Raw genomic sequence first — 26,859 nt, 5'->3', positions numbered from 1 at the left:
TCTAACTCACAGTGCTGAAGATTTCTATTGACTGCTCTCATTTTGATCCTGTTCAGCTCAGATCCCCCAGGTGCCCTGGAGCTCAGTTTTGCACGGACAGAAGCACCTCTGCTGCAGTGCCAGAGCAGTTGCTCTCCTGCAAGAGCAATTAACTGGGGCTAGACCCCAAGATGCTCATTCCCTGGAGTGCTGTGACCACTGGAATACCGAGCAGAAGTTTGCAGTCACATTGCTGTTGGCAATACCTGGTGTTGCAAGGCTGAGCACCAAAACCTTTACATGTCTTCTCATAGTGAGCCAGTGTCTGCATCCAAAGTTCATCCACATTGGTGCTGTGTGAAACACCCTTTCAGCTCCCCATCACACATGCATGAGACTTGCACATGCATCCAGCATCTTACCAACTTTTGCCAGCCAAAGTGATCTTAAAAATCCCTGACAGAAAATCTGAGTTCAGCTCATTTTGGAGCAGTTCTTGGAATTTCTTGTTCAGTTCACAAGAGAAGCCTGAATAAACTAACCAGACATGCAAGTCACCACCATGATAGAGCTACTTCCTTGGAGAAAGGGCCTTGTAAGTCCCTCCAGAGTTGTGTGAAACTGCGAGTGGCAGCACTGAATAGGGATAACAAAGACTTTGGGACTTGGTGCTTATCCAGTCCCACATAAATATCTGGCTAGAAGCCATCAAAAAGCCTCCCAGTGCTGAAAAATACTGCCCTACTCCAAAGAGAGAGAATGAAAGCACTAACATCTTTTTCAGTATGTTCCCAAGTACCAGCTACAGACTCATGCAGCCACAAGAAAAGGTTTCCCAGAGGAGGTTCTGTCTGTGATACAGACTTGAAAGCTCTGTAGATTACACATTTACTTGGGACAGGTCTTGCTGATGCAATGTGGGTACTTGGAAAGAGATGTGAGGGATCCTACAAGCCTTGTGCATAAGCAGAGTGTAGACCAGTGTATGCCTGGTTTTGAAGTGATGCTGCAGGAACCAGTACTAATACATAAGCTTGATATCCTTTGCTTTATATAAAGTTGTGTGTCTGCTGGCAAAGTGCAGACATTCCAACCTTCACCTTCTCCAGTGCTTTGGTTCAGAAGCACAGTTTGGTGGGGTTTTTTTTTTATCTCTCTGAGTGCATTGCATAGCCCATAGGAGTGCAGCTATGCTTATTCAGACACCTGTTATGAACAGCTATTTTCAGTGCAGACCTAAGAGGGCACAGAGTAGACAGCCCATATTGGTGTCCCTGAAGCTGATTAAACTGGCTTCTATCAGAAAAAGCCACGATGTAAAAATGGTTTAGCGCTGACTGAGTTATAACACACTGCCTAAAACACAGACATGACTCCAAGCACAAGGTTTTGTTTCCTAGCAGCTTAACAAGCCAAATGACTGGGAGGTCCTGCAGAGCTGATTCCACAAGACAAATTCAACTGAAACTCTGATATTCCTGGACTAACTTGCTCTGGTAATGTCTTCACTGAGTGACCTGCTGGATGACTTAAAAAAACGCAGAAGAATCATAGAACTACAGGATGGTTTGGGTTGGAAGAGACCTTAAAGATCATCCAGTTCCACCCCTCCAGCCATAAGCAGGGACACCTTCCTCTAGACCAGGTTACTTCAAGCCCCATCCAGCCTGACCTTGAACACTTCCAGGGATGAGGCATCCACAGCTTTTCTGGGCAACCTCTGCCAGTGCCTCAACACCCTCACAGGGAAGAACTGTTTCCTAATATCTAATCTAAATCTACCCTCCTTCAGTTCAAAGCCATTCCTCTGTTTCCTATAACTATGTACCCTTGCAAAACATCCATCTACTGATTTCTTATAGGCTCCTTTCAGGTACTGAAAGGCCACAGTAAGGATTTCCCAGTTCCTTCTCTTCTCTCAGCTGAATAATTCCAGTTATCTCAGCCTTTCTTCATAGGAGAAATATTCTGATCTTACAATATTGCTAGCATTCTTGTCTTTTAAAAATCCATGAATCATGCAGTAAAAATTACCTCCAGCATTACAAAATTTACTATAAATTATTATAGAAAATATAGATAATAAAATAACAGTCCAATTTCCAGGTTTCTGTGACCTGTTTGAGGACTAAAATTTAATTAATTTCTAAAGGATTTTCTAGCATGATATGCTCTCAAATTTCCTAAAAGCAATACATGTGACTAGTGACATCAGGGAAATCCTAAACTAGTTCCATCCTCGAGCTAGCACTCATGACCTGGATTCAGACTGAGTTTCTGTGATTGTTTATAGTAAATAATTCCAAATTCTAATGATAAAGAACACTTCACTTTCCCTGGATTGTCTTTCAGAAAGCAGCTGAACAAGAAGGTGTTTGTGGAACAATATAATTTTATGTCTGTTATTTACATGATAATATGACACTTTTATTTCATTTATTTTCCCAATCACACACCTGACATAGAATTTTATTTCTCTGTAAAGGACTAAACAAACACACGGGACACATGGGAGAGTTTTACTGCAGCGTCACCCATTAATCAATATGTCACTTCTCTCTTCCCCCAGAACTCCTTGCTGGTAACAAAGACTTCCTTCCCACAGGTCTCAGCTAACTTTTACCTCCTTTCTCCTTCAGGTATGGTAGTTACAGGTCAATCCTTGCATTAATTGAGGAGATAAGCTTTCTACAGGGCCATCTACAGACAATAAATGTTAAGGTAGATGTGCAGGATAAACACATGAATCTGCACTACTTTACTCCTTTCACAGATTGTAGCGAATTTTATAACCAGCTTTATTGCATTTCTCAGAAAATGGTTGCACAGGATTCATATTGTTTCCTTTACCACAGAATAGGAACGTCTGTTAAGCCTTAAGTAACCATCACAAAAGGGCTTTTTATTTTAAGATGAGGACAAGGTTGGCCAGAAACAAACACAGATCCCACAATTGTTTTACCTGCGCAAACTAAACCTTGAAACATCTTTATAACAAATGAGGAAGTAAAAAAAAAAAAAAAAAATCTCACCTCCATAGCAAACTTTAAAAAAAATATAGGGAAAAACCCTCAAGCAGAAGTGTGGGAATGCATGGTTAGTTTATTGAGGATTAATAATTGTTGCTTTACTTCTTAACTAACATGACCACAGATGATGTTCACAGCCACCTAATATTTTTTATTCTGAGCACATAAAAAATTTTAAGTAACAAATGAGTACACTTACTCACGGATGTTTTCAATCATTTTTTCCATTGCATCCTCCCAACAATAGGCTTTAACTGACTGTATATTTTCAATTACTTCTGAGGTGATGACAAGTCTCTCATTGATCTTTCCTGCTCTCTTATTCCTACAAAGTAAAAAGGCAGTAGATCAATCTTCACCTTTTTCATCCTGTATCATTAGCTCGTATCCCATTATATCTTATGAAAACAGCTTCCACATATGCCTTTGCTTAAAATGTTTACTTTAATAGAATTATTCTGAAGAATGAAGAAGAAATTGTTAGAAATCAAATAGTTGTTTTTAAAGGAGAAAATACAAACTCTAAAAAGAATGGATCAAGTAACTAACAAGTAGTTTTAGTGCTAAAAATTCTAGATTTAATGCTAAATCTAATTTTATCACTATTTACTCCATGTTAGACTTCTCATTTTTTTCAAGTTTAGACACCTGCTGCTAAATAAGTGAAATTTTGTCTGTAACTTTCCATGCATGGAAACACTCTTTGGACTCATTCTATAACTATGTAATGTCATAACCAGAGTCTCTTAACCAAGTGGTATAAACTTCTTAAAACCAGTGTGTTTCAGGAAAATACATTGAAATATTTTAAAACATTCTTGTCACCTGTACTTCATCATCATTTGTCCCAGCCAGGCTTGGACTAAGACCATGACTATTAGAAGAGCAAGTCCGGCAAATGCAGAAGCTTCTAACATATCCCAGAGCAATCCCATCAGCAGTGCCACTTGTAATGGTGCAATCCATACAAAATGAGCCAGAGCAAGACCCTATGAAAAGCCATAGTAGGAAAAAAAAAAAAGAAAGTTAGAGATGTGCTCTGAAAACTACATGAAAAGGAAGTAGTCATTCAAGTGACACTTTGAAAAACATAGTGAAGAATGGTACAAATATTTCCAGTAGAAAAACAAGTTTATAGAGGAGGACTTGTGATCCTGAGAACATAGCAGTCTGGGTGCTAATTATGACAGGGTAGCATTACATATACATTCTGCACCTAAACTTTTATTTTTCTCAGGCAAAGTTCAATCTGTAACTGTCTCTTTGTCACCTATATGCATGAGGAAAAGTCAGAGCTTTGTAAAAGTAAACCAAATTTGGCATCAATGCTGGCTTTTTCAACCACTGTAAGATGAGAAAAATACACGTAAGAATCTTCTGAGAGTGTTTTAATTGGATATAGAAGGCAAATATTTCTTTGGTGAAGAGATGACTGTTGTATGAACACAACTAGTTCAATGCAGTTCTCATTCAGGAGATTTTGGAGTGAACCCTGTGATCAGGTGCACAGGGATCCATGTTACTGCAGCTGCATTGCTGCAACGACAGACCACTTGTCTTGGCTTGTGCAGCACTAGCTGACATTATACAGTCATACAGTGCTTCAGGTAAATACAACCTGCAGTCCCAACCATGTGTCTACAGTCTCTCTGATCTTGTGTCTTTCGTGGGAAGCAAATCTTATACTACCAAAGTGCCAATTAAACACACATGAAGAACAGAAGTTCATAGAGTTTCCACTTCCTAAAGGCATTAGGAGGGATTTACTGTAATCTCCAACAAAAGAGAAGTTTTACAGAAGACTCTAAGATTTTCAAAGATGGATGTCTAAGACTTCCTAACCCAGTCTTACATAAACAATCCCTTTTTAGTGGACTGGGTAATAATAGGAACAGGAGGCTAAACCTCATCACTTGCTCAATGACAGAAATTGACTGAATCACCTTAGTAAAAAGATACAGTCATCAGGAAGTAGGATGGAAGGATTGAACCAGCAAGTTCTATGAAACCAACCAGATTTCCTGGCAGGTTCTCACTGGACTGAAGAACAAACATGTTTTTATGATGTAACTGCTTTTTAGCTATCCTCTTCTAATCAGCATAGGAGATAAAGAATGCCTTAAGTATCAGAATGAGCATTTCTATGACTACGTGCCAACACATTTTCCTAAGGTAATGAATGACTATTTAGTCTGCAGTGAGCACTCGGTGCAGTTCTTCATTTATGCTCCTTCCTTCCTTAATATCTGTCATAAACAGCTTGACATTTGTGTTTGATGGATCACCAAGTGAATTAAACAACTGATGACACACCTCATCAAATTTGTTCAGATTGTTGGAAAGAAGACTAACCAATTGTCCAGTACTTATTTTATCCAGAACTCTGCTTGACAGTTTTAGGATCTGTAAAAGAAAACAAAACCATAGAAAAACTGTCATCTAAGTTATCCCCATAAAACACAATAAATAAAGAAAAAAATTATAAGCAATGGTGCAATAGTATAAGTAATAATCCACTTATCTGTTTATGCTATAAAGAAAATCTCATTAAACTTGTTGTTTATGTTTCTTGAATTCAATATAGTCATTAAATTGCTTTAAAAATATTGATTTATTGACTTAGTCCCTGTTTTCCATTGAATATTTTATGGCTATAGATATATATGCAAATGCGAGTTTTAATTAAGCACTCATGCTGTGTGCTGCTGTGCATCCTCAAAAATCTCCTACTGTTGACTCTCTTGACAAATATTTTTGAAAGATACTTTCGCAATGAGCTTTATACTAGAATAACTAACATGTTTGTTTATATTATCTTATTTGGATATTGGTAAAACAAAGAAACTTTTAAAATTTTTATATTTTTGAACAGGTGATTGATTGGCCAATATCTCTTGACTCTTCATGCTATAGCGATGTCACACAGCATCATTCAAACTCCCTTCAATGTCACATTTATTGTTTAAATCTTCACCTCTAATTATCTTCTGAAGACATTATTTGGAGACCACCATGTTATTCTTCCTTTGCAGTACACATTTTGAACAGGAGCACACAGGTAAAACAATTAAGGCATCTCACCACATATGCAGCAAGTCTGAACTCACAGAGGTTGATTTCAGTCAAACCAGTTGTAGACAGGTATTTGATTCTTTGGACTGGGAAATTGACAGCTGACAGAAACTGTTAACCACATTATTCTTCTGTGTACTATGTGTACCTTAACAAAACTATCAATCTTTTAACAAACTAGTCTAAAAGTTACATAGACTACGAACAGAGGTTTGGCTTAGAGGGTGAATGAAACAATTACCTTCTTATAAATCAAGCTAAACATAGCTATCCTCATTTGCATTCCAATATGATGAAGACCGAATACAGCAGGGTGTATGAGCAGTGTTCTCACAAAAAAGAGAAGACACAAGCCAATGGCCAGGTAGTAGGCTATGGATCTTTCATCAGAGTTGTCTGGATCATAGGAAGCTATTATTCTCCCCAGCAGAAGGGGTTGCACAGATTTGGTGACTTCCTGTAGAGAGAAACAAGGAAAGTAACTTTGGTCAGCGGTTTGTTCATTTTTTTTCTCAAAATGGCTAACATTTCAATTGAAAGTCCTACCAAATGAGATTTGGAGTCTTATATCTTAAATGAGGAAGTCAGGCCTGTTTGCTGTGCAAACCACAGAAAATTGCAGTATTTGCACGAGAGGACAGACAACACTGCTGTGTAAGTCTGTGATGCTCCTGCAACTGCACCAAAGCAAATCCGGCTCGTAAATTTTGCTTGATAATTTCCTACAAAAGGGACAACTCAGACCAGCTTCCACATTTACTTTACAGAGTTGTAATGGGTTAGCCATATCATATGACTGTTCCTAGTTTATCAGGTTTTGGTCCCTAGGGAAAAGTTCTCACCACACTTTACTCCCTTACAGAAGGAAAGCCTCAGAACTCATAAAATGAGCACCAGCATTCTCACAAGACAGTGAGAATATAGCTAAAACAACAAATAAATGGAAACAGGAACAGAATAAAAATATAAATAATTGGATCATCCCACTCAATACTTCTAGACACCGTATCCAGTTTTGTAACAAGAGCAGGAGGAGACGAAGCAAACGGTAGGGGAGGCAAGGTTAATAAAAGTCCCAGGGAGAAAACAGTCTCTCCTGCACTGGAGACCCCAGGACTTCCCATCCAGGGATGAGCAACACAAAAGAGACCCAGCATAGGAGAGGATAAAGAGGTAAGGTCAAACCACTAAACTACAAGCTACCCAAATGATTTGCCAAAGCCCTGACATTACTTCAGTCTGCTATCACATTTGTCCTTTTCCATTTTAATCAGTGTTACCTCACCTTTGCCTTCTGTTTCCCTCTCTGTCTCATCATTCTCATACTTTCACCCCTCTAACCTCATCTATTTACATCTCTGCCTCTTGCCTCCTCTTTCCTTAGCCAGCCTTTCCCAAAGAACTGCAAAAACCACCTGTGTGCTGTGGTCTAACATTTTGTTTCATCTACTGCATGAAGCTTCAGAAGAATATGAAGTACATGCTCCTTTGCTTCACTGTTATGATCAGTTTAAAAATACCTGTTATGAACTTGCATGCATCTCCTTATTCTTTCTGTTGTGTTGCAGCAGAATGCATGTGATATTTCTGACCTAACAAGACATTACTGAATTCTTTTGTACAGAGCGGTGTTAAATTCTGCCCAAAAGTTGCCAGTGCCGCCTTCCAGATGAAAACCATGCAGATCACCCTAGAGACTCAGAAGGGAACTGGTGTAGTCCAGCTCTAATTAAAGTTCTACTGTAATAAATAGATTAGAAAAGTGCCTTTTCATTTTTTTTTCTTCTTTGGGTTCTCTCATACAAAAGCAATTGCAAGTATTTCTGTAACTTGTACTGCAATCCCTGTTGAATGCTACTGTTGGTGGAGCTGATGTTCATTCCCTTTCTCCACAGAAGAGGTAGAATTTTACATCTCAAACAGCATACCTGCACTATGTGCTACATTACCCAAATTAAACACCACTCTGCTGTGAATCTGGAGCCAGCTTTGACAAAGACTTCAGTGTTATTAGTGGGCAAAGGGAGGAGTGTTTATTAAAAAACACATGACCCAAGACAGCTGTGCTTAGACCATATGCATCCCACAGCACTGAACCTAGACTCCCCAAAACTCATAAAATACAAAACATTCACCTCTCAAGGACAATATTATGTTTTCATACTCTTGGAGATTTCAAGATAAGCTTTTCTATATAGGCTTAAAATAGCAATTTTTTTGTGAGTGTTTACCTTTATTCCAGTGAAAATGACATGTTCTACTGCTGTGTTTGTTGTGACTATAAATGTATTGCATACATTCCGAGCTTGCTGGAAAAAAAGAAGATTTACAGACTAGAATAGTGGCTGGCAATAAGCCAAGTCATACACTATCTCATGGGGCATAAAAGTCCATTGGTTTACAATGGAGATTTATCAGCTTGCTTACCAAAGATATTATCTAGTCTACATACAAATCAAAGCAGAACTGCCTGGTTTTCATTTATCCTCTTGTAAACTCAAAATTACCTACTGATACATATATGAATAAACTGATTAGAACAACCTGCCTAAAGAAAAGAATGGAATTTGTACACCCAAGAGAAAATTCACTTTTCAACAGTAATGTTTTGCCTTTGCCTGCCCTTATTCTTCCCTCTGCATTCATCATAGGCTACTGAGAAACCCCTAAGTGTCCCCCTCACAGAAATCTTAATTAAAAGAGTAAAGATCTGAAGAGAGATGAGATTATGACACAGCATACAGTGCTGATCTGATCTGGTATGATTATTATGCAACAACAACTTTTCTGTTACGTGTATCCTCCATATGTTCAAACACTCTGCCTTTGAAGACAATGATGCACATCTCTTCTTTGGCATATGGCCAAGAAGTGCTTCCCTCCCTGCCTCCTCACTCACACCCGTGACCCATATGCAAGAACTTCAGGAAATCCTCATTAGGGTCCTTTGGGATATGATACTAAAACCACTTCTAAGTTAATGCCAGCAGCTGTTGTGCCTGGGTGGAAATATAAATTTCATGACAATAAATATAAGACAAAAAAACAAATAGAATCAAATTGATCCTCACAGCAAAGTACCTAGTTGGCTAGCAGGTATCCAGTTGAAAAGCAAGATTTCTGTTTCACCACCATAACACCTTTCCTTAAATTGCGAGGTTCGTATTCTGACAGGGTGAAGAATGGAAACTGTCTCAAACAGCAGGGGAGCAGATACATTAAATGCAGTAAATCAAGGTTCCTAACATAACACTATTTATGAGGGGAGTTGTACTACTCTAGGGGGCCAGAGCACAAGTGTCTACCCTGCAATAACATCATTACCTACAGCGCATCAGGGACAAGGGAGAAGTGAAAAAAAGGCTAGACTTAATGAGAGCAAAGCTGTGATGCCAGTTGAAAGGACAACTCCACAAACAGCAGGGATGTCAGCACAGTTTAAACCACAGTCCAAGAAAGATGCCATGAAAGCAGTTCAGAGATTAGACAAGCAAAGAGCAAAAAGGAAAATGAAGTTCAAAAGAACACACAACTTGATTACACCTATGCCAGTACGGCACAACATCCTGTCCCCTTTCAAATTTATGGCAAAGCTCCCATTAATTTCCGTGAGCAAGGCCTGCAAGGAACACCAGCAGCTTTAGGAGCAATTTGGTTGTTTTACAATTCCTCTTTCAATAACACAAAGAAGTTTTAAATAAAATGAACACTAATGATAATAGAATCAAGAATTTAAACTAAAATTTAATCTTTCCATGTTCATTATGTAAGGTGCAGATTCGTTTACTTTGTGTTTAATTGCACACATCTGTGATTCCTTAAAGAAACTTTTTTAAAACCCATACACACAACCAAAGAATATGACTCAAAAATCCTGTAGTCTTGTTCTGTCCTCACCCCACCTAAAATTGTATTTCATTAAAAAAGTGCACGAGGTGAAATCAACCCTGCACATGCACGCTCACACATATTGCCTAGACTTTGGGAAAGAGTGTTATCCTCAAGACTCCTGCAAAAGCTCTCAGACACTGCTTAACTTTTAATAGGAATTCATTAGTGAAAAGGTTTGGGCTTGCAGCCTCTGCAGGAACAGCATTACAGTGCATGGTGAGCTACATTTGTAGAACTGTTTTGTTGTCAATGGGGTTTCTTTAAATACAAACCTATCATGAATAAGGAGTTGCTGGCTTTGTGAGTAAAAAAGTTTGAAATCCAAAGGCAGTAATGAGAGCACAGGAATACATAAAAGACATGATCGAGTAGGGGTCTGCAAATACAAGGTGTCATCCCAAAGGAGAGCTGACAAAAGTAATGAAGGAGTAGAGAGAGAACAGCTAGCATGCAGCTCCTTTCACACAAGAGGCCCTGTCCTAGATAGCTAACTACCCCACCTGGACAAAGATTCCAGTACCCAAAGGGTATTCTCTTGACTCTACACCATCCCCTGCATCCAGCAAAGAATGGAAAGTCTCCCTGCCCTTCCTTTTGTTGACAATATATTGATAGAAACTTTTTTTTTGTTGTTGTTTTAAATTGCAGTTGTCAAATTTAGTTAAAATTTGGCTATAGCCCTTCTAATTTTCTCCCTACATAACCTCACAACATCCTTTTAGTCCCAGGCTGCCTACCCCTCCTTACAGAGGTGATACACTCTCTTTTTTCTACTAAATCACAGAAATTTGTAAGTAACACAGATATTTAACCTGCATATTGGTTAACAGCAATTTGCAGATTTACAGTCTGGCTACACATACTTAGTGAAACACCATCAGCAATAAATAATTTTCACAGCTCTTAACCCCAGTGATAGGAGTATCAGACAGGTGGCATTTGGTAAGTCAAGGTAATCTTACCTTAACATGTTGGAAAGGTGATAAACATAACCAGTTCAGGTTTTCACATCAAGTTCCTAATCACACACTTGGGAGCACCAACTGCACTAGAAATATTTTAAAACTACTAATATGTATGTTTTAAAGACATTATCAGAAAATACTTTTTTCAATTAAAGCCCCTGAATATATCTCTGTATTTATCACCTTTGTAAGCAATACAGAGGAAAAATCTGTAGCTATTCGCAATATTCTGTATTAATTTATCAGTCCCTAAAACCTGGATCTATCAAAGGAACACTAAAAGCTTACTGAAGAGGAGAACAATTCTTACCCCTAAGTATAAAATTATTCCATAGAACGTAAATTTCCAGAAAAAGCATCGTCGAAGAGCATTAATGAGTTTGGGTTTCTTCTCTGAAGTTGCCAGCTCTCTGTCCCATTCTCTGAAAAGAAACCAAATCCAGGACCATTAGGTTGTGTGAGCAAATACATGGGTCTATGGCTGTGACATACTTCAATTCACTCAAGTATATCCAAGGAGATTTAACTAAGGTGGCTAATGAAAGAAAGCTTTGCAGAGACCCCAAGAATCTGGCTTTCATGGACTTGATAGATCAATAGGAGTTCAAACCTAGTTCAGCCACATATTTGGTAGTTTTAAATACTTGGTCATACATCACCCTGCAGGGAATTATTTCATGAAAAGGTCACATTGTATGTGTTAAAGAAACCTGCTGTACTTAAAACCAGAGTACAATAATAGGTAAATAAACGTTTTGGAGCACTTCCAGTCTGCAAAAAAGAAAGCACCAACAAAGCATCAAAAATGTGACTTTTCTACTGCACAGCACTATTTAAAACCTTGTTTCTGGGACAATAACTTTCTTTTCTATAATAAATTGTAGACCAGAAGCAATGCTGCATACAGATAACATATTTTTTGGCAAAATTCAATTCACAGATTAAAGCACTCTGGAGAATATCCACAACTAACTATTTTCTCATTTTTTCAACAGAATATTAGATAACCAGAATATTTCATTTATAAACTATTAAAACACATTAAGCATACCAATGTTCTCAGCGTTGTCCCTTCTACATCAGCACATTCTATGATTCTGTGATCAGTGGCAGATATCACAGGTACCTGTATTTAGTAATTTAGACCATCTAGGTTGTACATCTGCATCAGGGATCCCAGTCATGTCCAAAGCACAACTATGTGCAATCAGCTTGCACCCAACGCTATTTAAACATTTCATCCAAAAGATTTGTAATGAAAATTGCAGTGTGATTCCTGAAACCAAGTAATTTAATTAACCTTTCATACCTTTCCAGTTTTTCAGAAAGATTATCAGCAGAGTCTGCAGAAGGGATTTGATAAATATCTGACAGCTCCAACCGGCGTCTGTAACCCTTTTTCAAAATTGGATTTGTCCATCTAAACAAATATTTAAAAAAAAAAAAAAAAAAGGTTGGAAATTAAAAAAAATTCTAGCATTAATTCTGGAGTTGTTTTATCTCACCCTGAGTATTTTGTCTGCAGCATCCAACTATGTCTAAGTGCACTCACATATAAATGCATACGTGACACGATACAGTGCAGCCCTGAACTACATTTACCAAACTATATTGACAAATATAATATTAAAAGAATAATTGTGAAAGTCCTGTATTTTATAAGCTTTGTGGGGGAAATCATGCATGCCCCAAACTTCCTGCTGAGTCAGCAGGAGACTGATGAACAAGGGATTGAAACTTTTGTATTGTATTTCCAAATATGCTATGTACTATGTCCATATAAATGAATAATAAATCAGAACTATAGTAAAGTGGACATGTGAGTTTCATTTCCACCTGCTCTGCTCTGAGGAGACCCCACCTGGAGTACTGTGTCCAGCTCTGGGCTTCTCAGCAAGGAAGGACAGGAACCTGTTGGAGGGAGTCCAGAGGAGGCCACAAAGAGGATTAGAAAGATAGAGCACCTCTCCCTATGAAGAAAGGCTTAGAGAATTGAAATTGTTCAGCCTGGAGAAGAGATGGCTCCAGGGAAATCTTAGAGCAGCCTTCCACTACCTAAAGGGGGCCTCTGGGTGAGCTGCAAAGGAACTTTTTACAAGGTCATATAATGACAGGACGAGGGGGAATGGCTTTAAACTGAAAGAGAGCAAGTTTAGATCAGATATTAGGAAGAAATTCCTTACTGTGAGGATACCAGGTACTGCAACAGGTTGCCTAGAGAAGCTGGGGATGCCCTACCCCTAGCAGTGTTCAAGGCCAGGTTGGAGGCACCATGGAGAAACCTCATCTCTTGGAAAGTGTCCCTGCCCATGGCAGGGGGGTTGGAATCCAGCAATCTTTAAAATCCCTGCCAACACAAGACATTCCTTGATTCTATGACATCTTACACTGCAATATCCACTTAAAAACACAAATCTTGCACAGGACTCCTCATTTTGCATTTGTTTTTTCAAATGTCATGTTTAAAATTTTAGCACCAATTTAAAGGGCATGCTGAGACAAAACAGAGCAGGTAGAGACTACTCTGAATGGCTACTCTGTAGAGAAAACCTTTATAAACCATTAATAATTTTATCAAAAAATTCAGCTGCAAAAAAACCTATGAATCCCCAAGGATCAACTTATAGAAACTTTTTCACCAGATTCTGTTCAGAAATCTCTTTGAAAGAAAAGCACTAGATCAATACATATGAACTGTTGTGAACTAATGGTGCATTTTGAAACTACTTGAATTTCTGTTTTACTGTCATTGATAAAAAATATTTCCTTAAAAAAATGGAGTGCCTGAAAAATAAGTAGCTTGTGGTTGCTTGCTATCATACTTCCATTTGTAAACCAGAGTTTTTAAAAAACCCTTCATGATTCACAATTATGATAAAATTCTGCAAAACCGCAAACATTTCAAAAGTTTTGTTTTAAACTGTTTTTGTAGACAACAGCTAAAAGAACCACAAAATATATGCAATAATTTTTCACTCAGAAAATACAAACAGCTTATTGGATATGCTTACCTGTATGCCTGTAAGAACATATGTCATACACACAAAGCAATCCACATTCTCAATTGCAGCCTCTGAAGGTGCAAAGAAGTTAATACAAAGGTAAAGGAATATCACTGAACACTACAAAAATGCAAAAAGGGCTTACACATGCACACTTCAACGTTTACTTTAATGAAGTTATGAATTTGACAGCATGAGAGAGCAGCCTGTAATCCCCATAATTCAGTAAAGCACCAAGACATTTCCCAAGTGCATGGTTATGCCACACCCACTGCAAAGAAAATATGCTCTAAGAAATTGGAGGAGTATCCTTCATTTCTTCAATAACAGTATGGTTTCAGATGAATCATATGACTTCTAGCTCAGTCTTTCACAACACTGTACCTGAGAAATAACAAGAGATTCATGGTGCATTATAGGAAGGGAGCTAGGAGAGTCCCCTTTGGAGAGTCACTGGAGTCTCATTTTATCATTTGGAGATGATAAAACATCCATAAATTTTACAACTACTGGAAATAGGGGCCAATATTTTTCAGGGGTAAAATTGATTAGAAGGAAACTTTTGAATTTCATGTAACACTTATGTGAAAGTCTTTCACAGCTACTGCAACTGGTATATCAGGCAGTGATTTGCATTTTGCCAACTCCTGAAGACAGAGAGGACAAGTTGCTATTGGCTTTGTGCACATCTTGTGGAGAACTGGCTAATCCTTGTCATTTGGGAATAGAAACTCCCATGAGTTCCTGTTCTCAGCCTCACCAATGTCCCCCATACATAGACATTTCAGTAATGACAAAATGAATACAAGTTATGGGACACAGAAGCGCTACTGCAGCTAATGCAAGCAAGTAACAGCACTTCCTAGGCAACTTCTTTAATTCACAACACTGTAGCTAAGTAATAACCTTCCTAAGCCCCTTAACAATGCATTGAGACTGCAATAAGCAATTCCCAACCTGACAAAAGATAAGTGCTTTACAGTTTCCCTTTGTATGTTTTTAGAAAACATTTTTATTGCACTGTTTCCCTCCACATATTTGATTTTATTTATAGTTTTGATTAACACCTGCCCTGGCATTTTGCCACAGCTTGAACTAACAAAATGTGATTGCACTTAGAGAGAGAGATGAGTGGTGTGTTATCATTTGGGGAAGGTAGCACACTTAGCAGACCGGTTGTACTTGTAGAATTGTCTCTTGTTTTACTCTGTGCTCAACTGTGTAAACCAGGCACATTTATCATTGCTATCAAAATTATGTGGTCCCTAAACTACCCTCCTCTCCCAAGTCAGCATTTGATACAGGCTTATGCAGTCCTCATCCTCATCTCACTGCTCATCACAGTAACTGCAATGGTGTTAGGTAAACTCCACCAGCCAGCTAAAGGAGCAGTGCTGACAACTTCCCTGGGGACCTCCTGCAGCCAGGTTCCTACTGCAAACTGCTGGCAGGGTGTGCACAGAGATGTTCATCTCCCAGCTGCTCTGGCCTTGCTTGGAAGTCCCACCCTAACTAGATCTGGCCAATTTGTGCTCTGTGCCAAGCAGCTTCAGGTTGGAGTGGTAATCGTGGGAGGAGCTGGCCTGATGTGTGATGTTTGTCTCAAGGTGGATTTTCAACGGCTGCTTGAGTGGTGCTGTCAAGAACTGAGGGAGACAGTTTGTGTTTTATTAAAAGGAATATACTAGATCTAAACCACATAAATATCTTTTTAAACCAATTTTTTGCCAGATTGCTATAGCACTCCTATAGCCATTATGTTCCAGATCCTTTGCAAAGATTTGAAATGCGAAATGACTATGAATTTATTTTAACTGGCAATACAATCTGTAGTTATCCATGTTTCCATAACAATAGGTGACATAGCTCAGTCAGAATTTGTCAATGAATATGGTTCTTCTATTGTTTTAGCTTATTGGAAACAATTTGTCAGCATTAATGCTGAGGTTTTTCCTGAGGTTGTTGAGAAAGAGAAATTTATTCTGAAAGGAAGAGAGTAAAAAGGAAAGGAAACAGATTGGCTTTACAGCATTATGTTAGCAAATGCTATCGGATTACTGGCTGGCATTTAATGAACCCTTCCACAGAGAAACCTGTAGTGCTGTGAGAGTTTTGCCACTAACTAGGAATGTTATTATGGGTACACACACGTGAAACCCAGCAGGGGCAAGTTTCTAGGATGTACTGTAGGAAAGAAGAAAAGAAAGCAAGTTCCACATCTATTATCTACTCCCTGTAGTAAAACATACATTATGAACTTGATATGTAAATGTCACATATATAACATACTGTTTGTAGATTTCTAATGACCATTTCTTTGTCATTTACTTAAGCAGTATGTAATAGATTTCTTATTACAGCTATTGCTTTCTACAGCATGTTCAGCCATCCCACTCAAGCAAATTGTATCAATAGGACAGATGTCTTTGTCTTTCCAGAGAGTATTAAAACAGACAATTTGTCAATAGGATTTGACTCTCCCTTAAGGCTGTTTTGCAAGTCACTGAAGACAGAAGAAGCATCTGTGTTGCTAAGCCAACTGTCCAGATCTTCTTCCTGAGCACAGGAATACCCTAGCTCTATCAGGCTCTTCAGATCAAGAAGCACAACTTGCTGAGACAGTAACAGACAGCTGTGCTGGGCTACCCAAGACCAGCAAAACAGAGCAGCTCTCCTACAGGGGCCACTGGTCAGACGGGTACCATTTCAACTGGTGCTCTGTGCACAACACAGCAACATCCACTGAGCAGCACAAAGGTGACCGTGGTTTCACTACCCTCTACAAAGCATTAATACCTGTGCAAAATACAGTTAAGCATAGCAACTGCAGCTTCTAAGGATCTGGACCTAAAATTCAATGGGGAGAGCAAGAATTGTGCCTCTGGCTTTAACTTATCCTTCCTCCTAACAATTAAGGGGGAGGTGGGGGAAGGGCAGGGAGGAAGGAACATAATCAAGCCATAATTATGATGCTTTGGAGCCTAACAAGATGTTTGTAGAGCTATGAATACCTACCAACTGCAAGAAAAGGCTGAGGTACCATGTAGATCTCAGACACTCCCAAAGAGTCTCTCTGACCAGACTACACTAAAGGGTCTGCACTTCCATCCTCCCACAAAAGATACCCATCACTCCAGAGGCAGCAAATTGTAAATTTTTGTTTACTTTATACTGGGAGTGGCTCTACTACACCCAAAACTGCTTCTCCAGAAGAGTATCTGCACTACCATGTGTCTTCTTTGAGCATTCTGTAATGCAGCTTTAAAAGGTGACCCTAGGTTTTTGTGACCCTTGCTAATAGATGGGACAAGTCATCATGCCCATGGAGCACAAGAGCCTTACTCCTGTCCCCTTCCCCTTGGTTATCCTCAACAGAGTGGGGTTGCAGTTATTTTGTTTTGAATAGTAACCTACTGAAATAGCATGTTATATTCTGAAAACTATATTAACTTCAGCATTTTCCCCTTTATAAACAACAAAAAAAGTAATATATTTTAATATTAAAATATAATTATTGCTGGGTTTCAACAACAAAAGTAAATGCAGACCCTACTGATTTCTGGTTTGTTGTTGTTGTTGTTGTTGTTTTTCCCCAGATTACATACATTAAGATTTCAATTTCTTCGCTAATAAACAATTCTTCTCCATGAGGGGTTATTTGACATGGAAAGTATTTAGCTGCAATATTATTGACTCTGTCACTAGCTGTGAGCACCACCATTTTAAGAATAATCAATGGTCTGCTGAAACCCCAGGATTTCAAAAGCAAATCTTAATTAGGATTATGCAACAGCAATTCTTGGGGAAGTCTTGTTTTTCATGCCCAGTTTTTTGGAGTGACACTTATTGAAGTTATTATCTAATTGCTAAGTGCTTTTTTAGCAGAAATTCAATACTTTTTTCCTTACAATTAGTAAGGTAGTCAAAATATCTTAGTTTGCAGAAGTACTGAGAGACATTTGAGAGAAAACAAAACACATCAGGGGATAGGCTGTGCAAGATGGAAGGACAGAATATATTAATTGTATTGCAATCTGACAATTGTTTAGGTACCAAAGTCAAGTGTAAGATATGATACAAATGTTTCTTTAACAAAGCTAACAAAATAACACTGGTGATGATGTGCTATAAACAAGGTTTGCAAGGCTGTTTCATCATATACCTACAGTTAGACTGACTATGAGAGCATGTTCCTTCATCTTCACTCTTTTTCTCAATTATATACTCCTCAGCAAGAATGAGGGAAAGATTTCTTTTCTCTTAGTCCTTTGAAAGAACAAAGAACTTTAAAGAAGGTTTGCATCAGCAAAACTGTTGCAGAGCAGTGCTATTCATGATTTAATAGAATTTTTAAATCTTCCAGATATGTCACTAAGTGATAGCAGCACAATTCACTCAATTTAGCACTTCACTGTGTTAGCCATGCATTTTTTAAGATATGTTTCATAATGAAATAGCGTAGCGTTGCACATCAGGTGCAATGGCCCTTTCCAAAATCATAATTTGTTCCAACCCAAAAGACTGCAAAGTGGTCAGGTATAAACAAACAGGTGGACACAGTCACTTCTCATTTAATTTTAATACCAAGTGTCAAAATGTAAATTACCATTACAGTAATATGGAATCAACCCTGAATTAGGTGCTGCTTCCCTTACTACTTGCTCTTTGCCATTTTCTCTGTATCCTGGTATCTGATGATGCTGCTCCTCAGCATGATCCTTGCAAATTAATGAGAAAATGCCTCATATCTTTTGATTTCCAAAACAGTCTCAGGCTTTGATCAAAGTAACACTGGGGGGACCTTTGTGGTTTTCTTTGTATTTATGACCTATAGAGAAATAAAGGCATTCCAGAAGTTACAGACTAACTTCAAAATGAGTTGAGGTGAAAGTTAAAGTGAGATATCAGAATTACTTCAATACAACAAAGGTTCACATCCTTTATTTTAAAAGTTTGGGGGGAATAAAGGATAAATACCAACATTAAAATATGGGGATATAGCTAAAACCAAGTACATTACCAGCTGACACTTAGGATTCTCTCCTAAGGCACAGCCCTGCCTATGGAGTCAAGACATTTGTACTGCAACCGCCCACCCCAAGCACTGCCCTTCAGGATCAATTCCCCCTTCCTACCTATCCTCTCCTGAAAGAAGGATGCCTACCCATATCTGACAGGCACAAAGCTTCTGGTTTAAATTGAAATACAATGCTCTTTAAAATACGTCTTAAAAGCCTACTTATTCACTCCTAATTTGGGGACAATGACAATGAAACTTGAATTAGCTACTTGCTGACTGAAAAAGCTCATGCAGATCCTTTTGCTTATAAGAGAGGGGCTATTATGTAAACAGCCTCTGAGTTCTTGCTTGTCTCACCCAGGCATACCCCAACTCTCATGGAGGCAGTTGAACTGCATCTACAAGTTCACATGGCAAAATTTGGCAATGTGTTTCAATATGTCTTCTTGTATACTAGTTAATTTTCACCTTTAACTTGCTTATTTCAGAGGACATAATGTGACACATTATTATCTGGATGTCAAGTTGGCACCATCCTGCCTCCACAACTATACCTACACATGTATGCTGCAAAGTTGGGGGGGTTGGTAAAGAGAAAAAAAATAAACCAAGATAACAGCAACCTGCAGAAACCTCTTGCAATATGTCACACTATTCTCACCACTTTGAAATTTATCATATCCAAAAATGCAGATATTCAGAGACTTAGATTCTTCAGTGCGAAAGAAGTAATAATTGCTCCCTGTAGAAATATTCTGAAATGACTTTGTCACACCAGAAATGCCCTTGTGCAATCAAAGTTCTGGACAGGAGATCTCTAGCAGATTGCACTGACTCCACCACATACTTCTAAGAAAAATCACAATCCTTGTATACCCCACCTTCTTCTCTACAGAACTGGTAAGAAAACTTCTTTTTAATCCATCCTTTGTGCTATCTGACTTAAAGATCTTCAAAACAGATTTCTTTATCAAATATTTTGCTTAGTACAGAGGACTTCAAATTTCTGTCAGTGCACTTGGAAGCCTCTATAATATAGATAATAAGTCTACTGACGATGTCATTGTCTACAGTATTTAAAATTTTTTAAAAATCAAGGATTTGGATGGACTTTCTATCTCACCAAAATCAAATAAGCATGTAGAAAATAACAAGGTACAGACAGGTCTGCAAATATTTCAAATGCCTGATAATTTATCTTGAGTATCAAGATAGTAAGTCTTCTTCCTGCAGGAAGAAAAGAGGCTTTAATATATTTCAGAAGTCAGATGCAACTTGATCCAGGCATCTGTGCTTAAAAGTTATAAACCAGTCAGAGAAGGTCCCTGGCTATGCAAGGTTTGCACTTTTGGTCATTAGACCAAAGGCTGAGCCAAGGACAATTTAGCCTTATTGTTAAAGAAGGTATTCCTCTGACTGAAATTACTTGAAGTGTAGGACACTCTGCATCCTTTCTCTAGTTCACTTCAAGTTTCCATATTTTACCTTGGAAACAGCAATAGAAGTCAAATTTTCAGAAGAAATCCAAAACTTGCATCTTTGAACCATCTGACTTTCAGAAGCTGGCACCTTGTTTTAGACAGGTCTGAAGAACTGGCAGACCAGCAGGTCTCCAAGGACCACTTGTGACAACAGACAAAAAACCAGGCAGCCTCTCAGGGCCATAATCTGTGCTTGCAGCTGCATCTGTGCCTGGTTGTCACTACCAGCCAGGATTTACCACTGCCTGGGATCAGTGAAAGGCAGCTCATCAGGGCTAGGTACACTCATAAGAATATACTATAGAAACATTGACTTGTATGAGTGTTTAAGCTGACTGCCCCAGAAACTGAGGCACAACACTGTGCCAATTATCTGCTACTGTACGCAGAGGCTCCTTCTTCCATGAGGAAAGATGGCCACAGTGCTATAGCTAGGTACTGATAAGGGAGACTCCAAATATATATTGGTTATGACAATTTACAGACACCTGTCCTCCAGATTGAAATTTGTAGACCTGAATTAGGCCTTTAAGCTTCCTATACAAAGTCTGGGACTTTTAGGAACTCAGGACAGTTTCAAGAGAAACTTTGAGTAAAAATGGACACATTAAATCACAGACTTGGCAAGGAAAACACAAGATTTTCCAATTCAAGAACGAAAATCCTAAGTAACTTGGTGGCATTGGATTCTAAAGTAGGCAGCTCAAGGATAGAGGAGGGACTGCCCAGAGAAGGTCTGGCATTAGTTCCTTTTTCTGAAGGGAATCAGTTCTCATGAAAATGCTTTTTCAAACCAGAAACTATCTTGTACAAGGCACTCTTAAACTGGGAATTATGACTGAATTAAGATAGAAAGAGTGATAGGATAGCATTTCTGTAGCATATGGGCTAAGTACTTTCAAAACTGAAGTCCTGAATTCTCTTATCTACCTTAAAGATTATTAGCAGACGTCATAAAAAGTCTCACACCAGGAACTAGGATATGCGAAGTTTTTTTATTCGGAAGAGTACAGAGTCACTCTTGATTTATGCTCTGAAAAGTAGCTGAGCCAGAGATGGAGAACTAAAACACCTTCACTGCCAAACAGTGGTAACACTTGGTCCTGCTTCCTAGAGGAGGTGAGGTATAGAATTGCGTTTCTTTTCCTAGCCCTCACAACACACACAGGGGAGAAGAATTAATCCAGCGTTTATCCCGTGCTGGCTAAATTGTTCTAGGAGCCACTGGACAGCTCTATAAATGTGTAGATTTCTTTTCCTCTGGTTTGGAAAGCTAGAAGCAACTAGAGCAGAGCTGATTGAATCCATGAGAAGACTTGACACAAAAGCTAGGTTAGTTTGTATTTCTCACATGGATTTAATAATGAATCAGGTACTAAAGTACAAGGTCTTGCCAAGAGTTGTCACATTTAATAGCAAAAGTATATGTTTAAAGATTTGGACACAAGCACAATGATTTCTTTTTGAAAACTTGTATTTTAATATCTAAAGTTGCATGCAAAAGAAAAGTCCCACAGTTCCACCTATTTTTGAAACTCCTGGAATAACTCTGAATGTCAGTTCTCAGATAAAAATTGATTAATTAACAAGACTTCCTGATCTCAGTTAATTTTCAATAAAAACTAGGTAGTTGCAAAGTAGTCTGATATTGTTTGTGACAAAAGGTACGGCCTTGACCCTGCAAAACCCCAAAGTTCCAAAAGAAAATAAGCAATGGTTACAAAGACAATAGTGAAGCTTCACAATAAATATGAAGTTAAGCATATGATGCTTCTGCATAAAACTCCGTTTTCTTTAAGCAAGATAAAAAGTTGCCAATGAACAGAAAGAATGTTTTGCATGTGGTTGGGAAGAGATCAACTCTGAAAATGTAAAAAGGAAAATACAAGATGATGCAAAACAATCTCTGAAACCCCAAACTCTCAGTATCTAAGTGTTTTCTAAGTGTTCCACTAATGGAAAATCTCAAACCACTTGTTTTCACACCTTGTTTCTTAAGCACTAAAGCTCAGGTTTTAAACCAAAATTGGTTAAAATTTTGGGTGTAAAATAGTTTCTAATTTTAAATGCTTTCTATCATGACCACCCCTAACAATTATGTTCTTTTTTTGCCCCAGTAGTATCACTATCACTAATGCAACAAAAAGGTAACACTTTCTATAAGATACTACTCTTTGCATACCAAGATATTTTCTCACTTTTTTTTTTTGCATAAAGCATTAAGAAAAAATGTCCAAACAAAACTGAAACCTGTATAAACTATTCACTTATGAGCAGAGAGCTACATTCTGACTTTAACACATGTTAAACCTATCTCTCCCACCCAAACAGGATAGATTATGAAGCAATAAAACCTTGCCAATAAGTTTGCACACCTATAGCAGATAACAGCTTGTACAATATTAAATAGTAATATATTTATCAACAAGATTTCCTGAATAATCATAGCTAATATTTTGACATCACTTCTGCTAATATGATCTTCAACTTATCAAATTATATTCAGATTGGTATTTCACTCATAAATGCATTGCAGACTCTTATAAAAGTTTCTTCACTGAAACACGTACTGTGTTGTACTTGATAGCAAATATTTCATTATCATTGAGAAAAAGCAATCTCTCTCCATACATCTTTTTTCCATTTCTTTGCTCTAGTTAATATTCATTGTGAGCATCTCCTTAACTTCATATACTTCATTATTATCGCTGTGACAGTCACCTGGTCGATGGCTGGTACAGTGTAATGCATCATGCATGATGAACGTGATTAAAACACCATTCAATTGACTTAAGGACTGTGATTTAGAAGATGAGCTTAGGCCTCAGGCTGGTTAATTATGTACTTAATGAGCATGAATTGCATCTGGTTTCAGGCATGCAAACTTTCACTATGGTCGGAATCAGAAATATATTTGCTTTATCTTACTGGGTTTTTTCTTCACACCATCAAAACCCGAGGTTCTAGGATGGTAAATTTATAGAAATTTTTAAAGAAAAAAAATTAAATAGAGCAAGTGGCCCCTCAAACAATTAAATTAATATACAGATTTATTTCCTACTGATTTCTGTCTTATAACTTGACAGGAGCTGACTAAAGCATCATTTATGGAGAATTTGTCATTACTTACACTGCTGTCGTGCATACTCTCTGGTTCTAACAATATCTGGCATCAAGCATGGCTTCTTTCCCACTGCAGCACCATTGGCGAAAACCTACTTTTACCTGGATGTTTGTAAAACTTTAGGAACAAGTTATATTTGGGATCATGCTCCTCTATCACATCAGGCTAAAATGAGCCAAAGGGTGAGGGGAGACAGGCAAACAGGGACTCATACAGACTCCCTTCCATTAAGAAACTTTTAAAAAAACATACAGACCAACCTGCTGAATGCTATCCCAAAACGATTTAAAAGTGAGCTAAAAGCCCTCCGTTTTTCAGGTAGAGACCTCATGACAATGTTTACACCACGTGCTCTCATCTCAGCCATGAAGATTTCCTTCCTTGCCATGCAAAAGACCCTCCAGTAACAAAAGGGGAACCAATATTCTGGCAAAACCAGTGCTGTGTGGGCCAATGCCAAAAAGATTATTTGTTCTTTCCAGTTCACATTGTCATTTCTAGCGATGTCACATAAGACATATTCAGTTTCCATATTGTCTTACAAGGTACATTGTGCCCAGGCACTGGTAGAGGCTCTTTCTCTTTTTATTTAAAGTTTTTGGAAAGAAAAGGCACTAAGAAGTTTGCTTGTAAGAGAACATTTTCAAGGCTTACAAGGAACTGTTTCCAGTAAGATCATATATTACACTTGCACATTGAGCAAATGCTAAACACTCAAAGAGCCAAACAGAAGGAATCCTTGTTCTGAGAGCAATCCCCCCCTGCTCCCTACCACCCCACTGTGTTCTCAAAGTTTACGTGAAATAACAGATTAACTAGTTGAGCAATTACCAAAGGTTGCTCAAATTATGTCATAAATTCATCTCTCCGGGTCCAGCAAAGGTTTATGGCACCTGACAGAGCCCATTCCTGGTGCTAAAACCCCAGCAACAACAAAAGAAAAGAGTGATCTCATCAACAAGCAAGGCTCCCACCGCTCTCCCCTCTGCGCACAGACTTTGCAGAGCCAACAGGCGCCCAGAGCTCGGTTCCCTTCTCGGCGGAGTGGGCTGGGCGGGGGGCGCGGAGCCCCCGGAGCTCCCCGCCTGCCGCTGCCCAGCCCGGCCCACTGCCCCCTCCGCACGCGTCCCGCCGCACCGCGGCTCCCACCTGAAGAAAAGTTTGGAGAGGATGTTCGCCTTCTCCAGGGGAGACCTCTGCATGGTGAGGTTAGGCGAGGTGCGCTAAGATGCGCTGAGCGCGGAACAGGAGGCAGGCGCTAATCGCTGACGCCTCGCTCGCCCGCTCCGCTCCTGCGGCTCTCCCACCTTATCCGCCCGGCCGCTCTGATGTCACCGGCCGCCTCCTGCCCCGGCCCCTCTCCCCGCCTCTGCTTTGCCCCGGTTCAAAGGCGGGCGGGCTGGGGCCCCAGCCCGTGCGCTGCTGCCGCCGCCGCTCCTCCCCCGCCTCCCCGCCGCGCCCGGCACCGCGCACGGGGCGCGCCCCGCCGCTCCCCCCGCACCCTCCTCCCCGCTCCCCGACGGCTCTGCCCAGCCCGTTACCTCCACCTGCCGACTCAGCTTCCCGAGTCACTCCGCGCCGGTCCCCAGCCTCTCGCCAGCAGTAAACCCCTCTTCTGACCAAGTGCCGAGGTGGGGGAAGCCCCCCTCCAGATGCGCCTTCTGCCCTCGGTCCAGGGCAGCGGGGACAGCGCGGCGAGGACAGCCCCGTCGGGGCGCGGCACTCCCTCGCCCTCCCGAGTGCGCAGCTCCTCACCGCAGAGCCCGGGCCAGTAGCAGGGCGCCTGTTTGCAGCCTCGAGAGCCGCGGGAGCCGAGGCCGGCTTTAGCGGCGTTTGGTCTCGGTGGGTACCCAGGGCCACAAGCCCCCGCCCGCCGCCCCTGTGCGCGGACCCGCGGGCGAGCGTAGCAGCACTCGGGCTTAAGGCGGAGGGCGGGCGGCCAGCCCAGGGAAGGGTGCGGGGCAAGCGCGATCATACCCGCTTTAAAATACATTTGCTTCAGTTTTTCAAGTCCTCTGTCAGGCCCGTACCTGAACCGAGAGGACTGGGAACTGAAGTTACATCTTCAGCAAGTTTAGCTCAAACACCCAGATCTAGCACTAAGGCTGTTTCTAAAGCTTTATATGTGTGACATACAAACAAAATCACTGCTGTAATGGCGCACAGCAGAAAGCATACTTGAACGAGACAAAGATTACAAGAAGCAAGAAAAAGAGAACGTGTGATTTAATTCTGTACAGGATTTAATTTTATTTGCTGCTTTATTTTTATATTTACACACTCCAGTGTCTTTTCATTTCTGTAACTTAAAATACGGATGGCAAAGACCATGCTTTCTTATTCGCGCTGCCGTTGCTCTCTAAACTGGCTCCGCGAAGAGGCGAACGTACTTCTCTACGGACTTATAGCTTGTGCTACAATTGAACCAGCTGTTACTCTTTGCAAACTTTGCAGACACTTTTTATTTCGACGTTTCGCGCTACACTCCGCTGTGCTTTTATAAAGAATTCCTCTTTGCTTTAGAAATTCTTCCTCGTAGATTGACGAGCCAACAAGTGCCCTCTTACCCTGTCACTGCTCCGGGCTCCTTTGTGTCTCAGACCTCCCTCGAATCCTTCCCGATTCTGCTTCATTAATGACAAAACCAGTAAGAAACGCGGGGCAGGCAGGACTCCAGGAAACTGTCCGCATTTTATCATGTCCTCAGACAATACGTAGAGGCAGGGCTAAATCCTCCCGGGCTCCGGGACAGCAGCGCGGAGCCCTTCGGCATCCTGCCACCTAGTGGAGCCGGGCCCGGGGCGCCAGGCCATCCCGCACCGCGCACCCCAGGGCACCCCAGTGCACCCTGCACCGCGCACCGCAATGCACCCCGCCCGCACTGCGCCCCGCACTGCGCCCCGTCCGCCGATGAACCCCCTACCGCACTGTACCGCACCACACCGCGCACCGCACTGCACCCCGCACTCCAGTGAACCCCCTACCGCACTGTACTGCGCACTCCAGTGCACCCCGCCCCGCACCCCGCATCGCGCACTGCACCCCGCCCCGCACCCGCAGCCCAATGCGCCCTGTACTGCACCGCATCCCGCATCGCACCCCGCAGCCAAGACTCCGGGAGCTCGGTGCCGGGCGCCTGGAAGGCATCTCCCGCCGCTCTCTGATGCGGCACTGACAGCCCGCCAGCCCCTCCAGCGGTCAGGGAGCTTAAATAGGAACAGAATGAGGACTCAGATGCCCCCTCTGCGGGAGCCGGGGCAGGGCTGAAATCCTACATGCTCCATCGGCCTCTGAGA

General features: G+C 40.4%; 1 protein-coding gene across 1 annotated transcript in view; it reads right to left on the bottom strand.

Annotated features, from left to right (window-relative positions):
- The window catches only part of CFTR (CF transmembrane conductance regulator), an 88,553-nt gene extending 63,677 nt beyond the window's left edge, over positions 1-24,876 (bottom strand). Inside the window, exons 1-7 of the mRNA XM_033059032.1 lie at positions 24,713-24,876; positions 12,246-12,356; positions 11,247-11,358; positions 6,322-6,537; positions 5,322-5,411; positions 3,834-3,997; positions 3,208-3,333 (exon numbers count right to left, since the gene is read on the bottom strand). Of these exons, the coding sequence (XP_032914923.1) occupies positions 3,208-3,333; positions 3,834-3,997; positions 5,322-5,411; positions 6,322-6,537; positions 11,247-11,358; positions 12,246-12,356; positions 24,713-24,765 (872 nt within the window). The 5' untranslated portion in view covers positions 24,766-24,876. The remainder of the gene's footprint in view (positions 1-3,207; positions 3,334-3,833; positions 3,998-5,321; positions 5,412-6,321; positions 6,538-11,246; positions 11,359-12,245; positions 12,357-24,712) is intronic.
- Between the last annotated feature and the right edge of the window lie 1,983 nt (positions 24,877-26,859).

This window comes from Catharus ustulatus, chromosome 4 (assembly GCF_009819885.2).
Source record: "Catharus ustulatus isolate bCatUst1 chromosome 4, bCatUst1.pri.v2, whole genome shotgun sequence".
Taxonomy (NCBI): Eukaryota; Metazoa; Chordata; class Aves; order Passeriformes; family Turdidae; genus Catharus; species Catharus ustulatus.
Note: the sequence above shows the minus strand (reverse complement) of the source record. Positions and strands in the feature narration are given on the sequence as shown.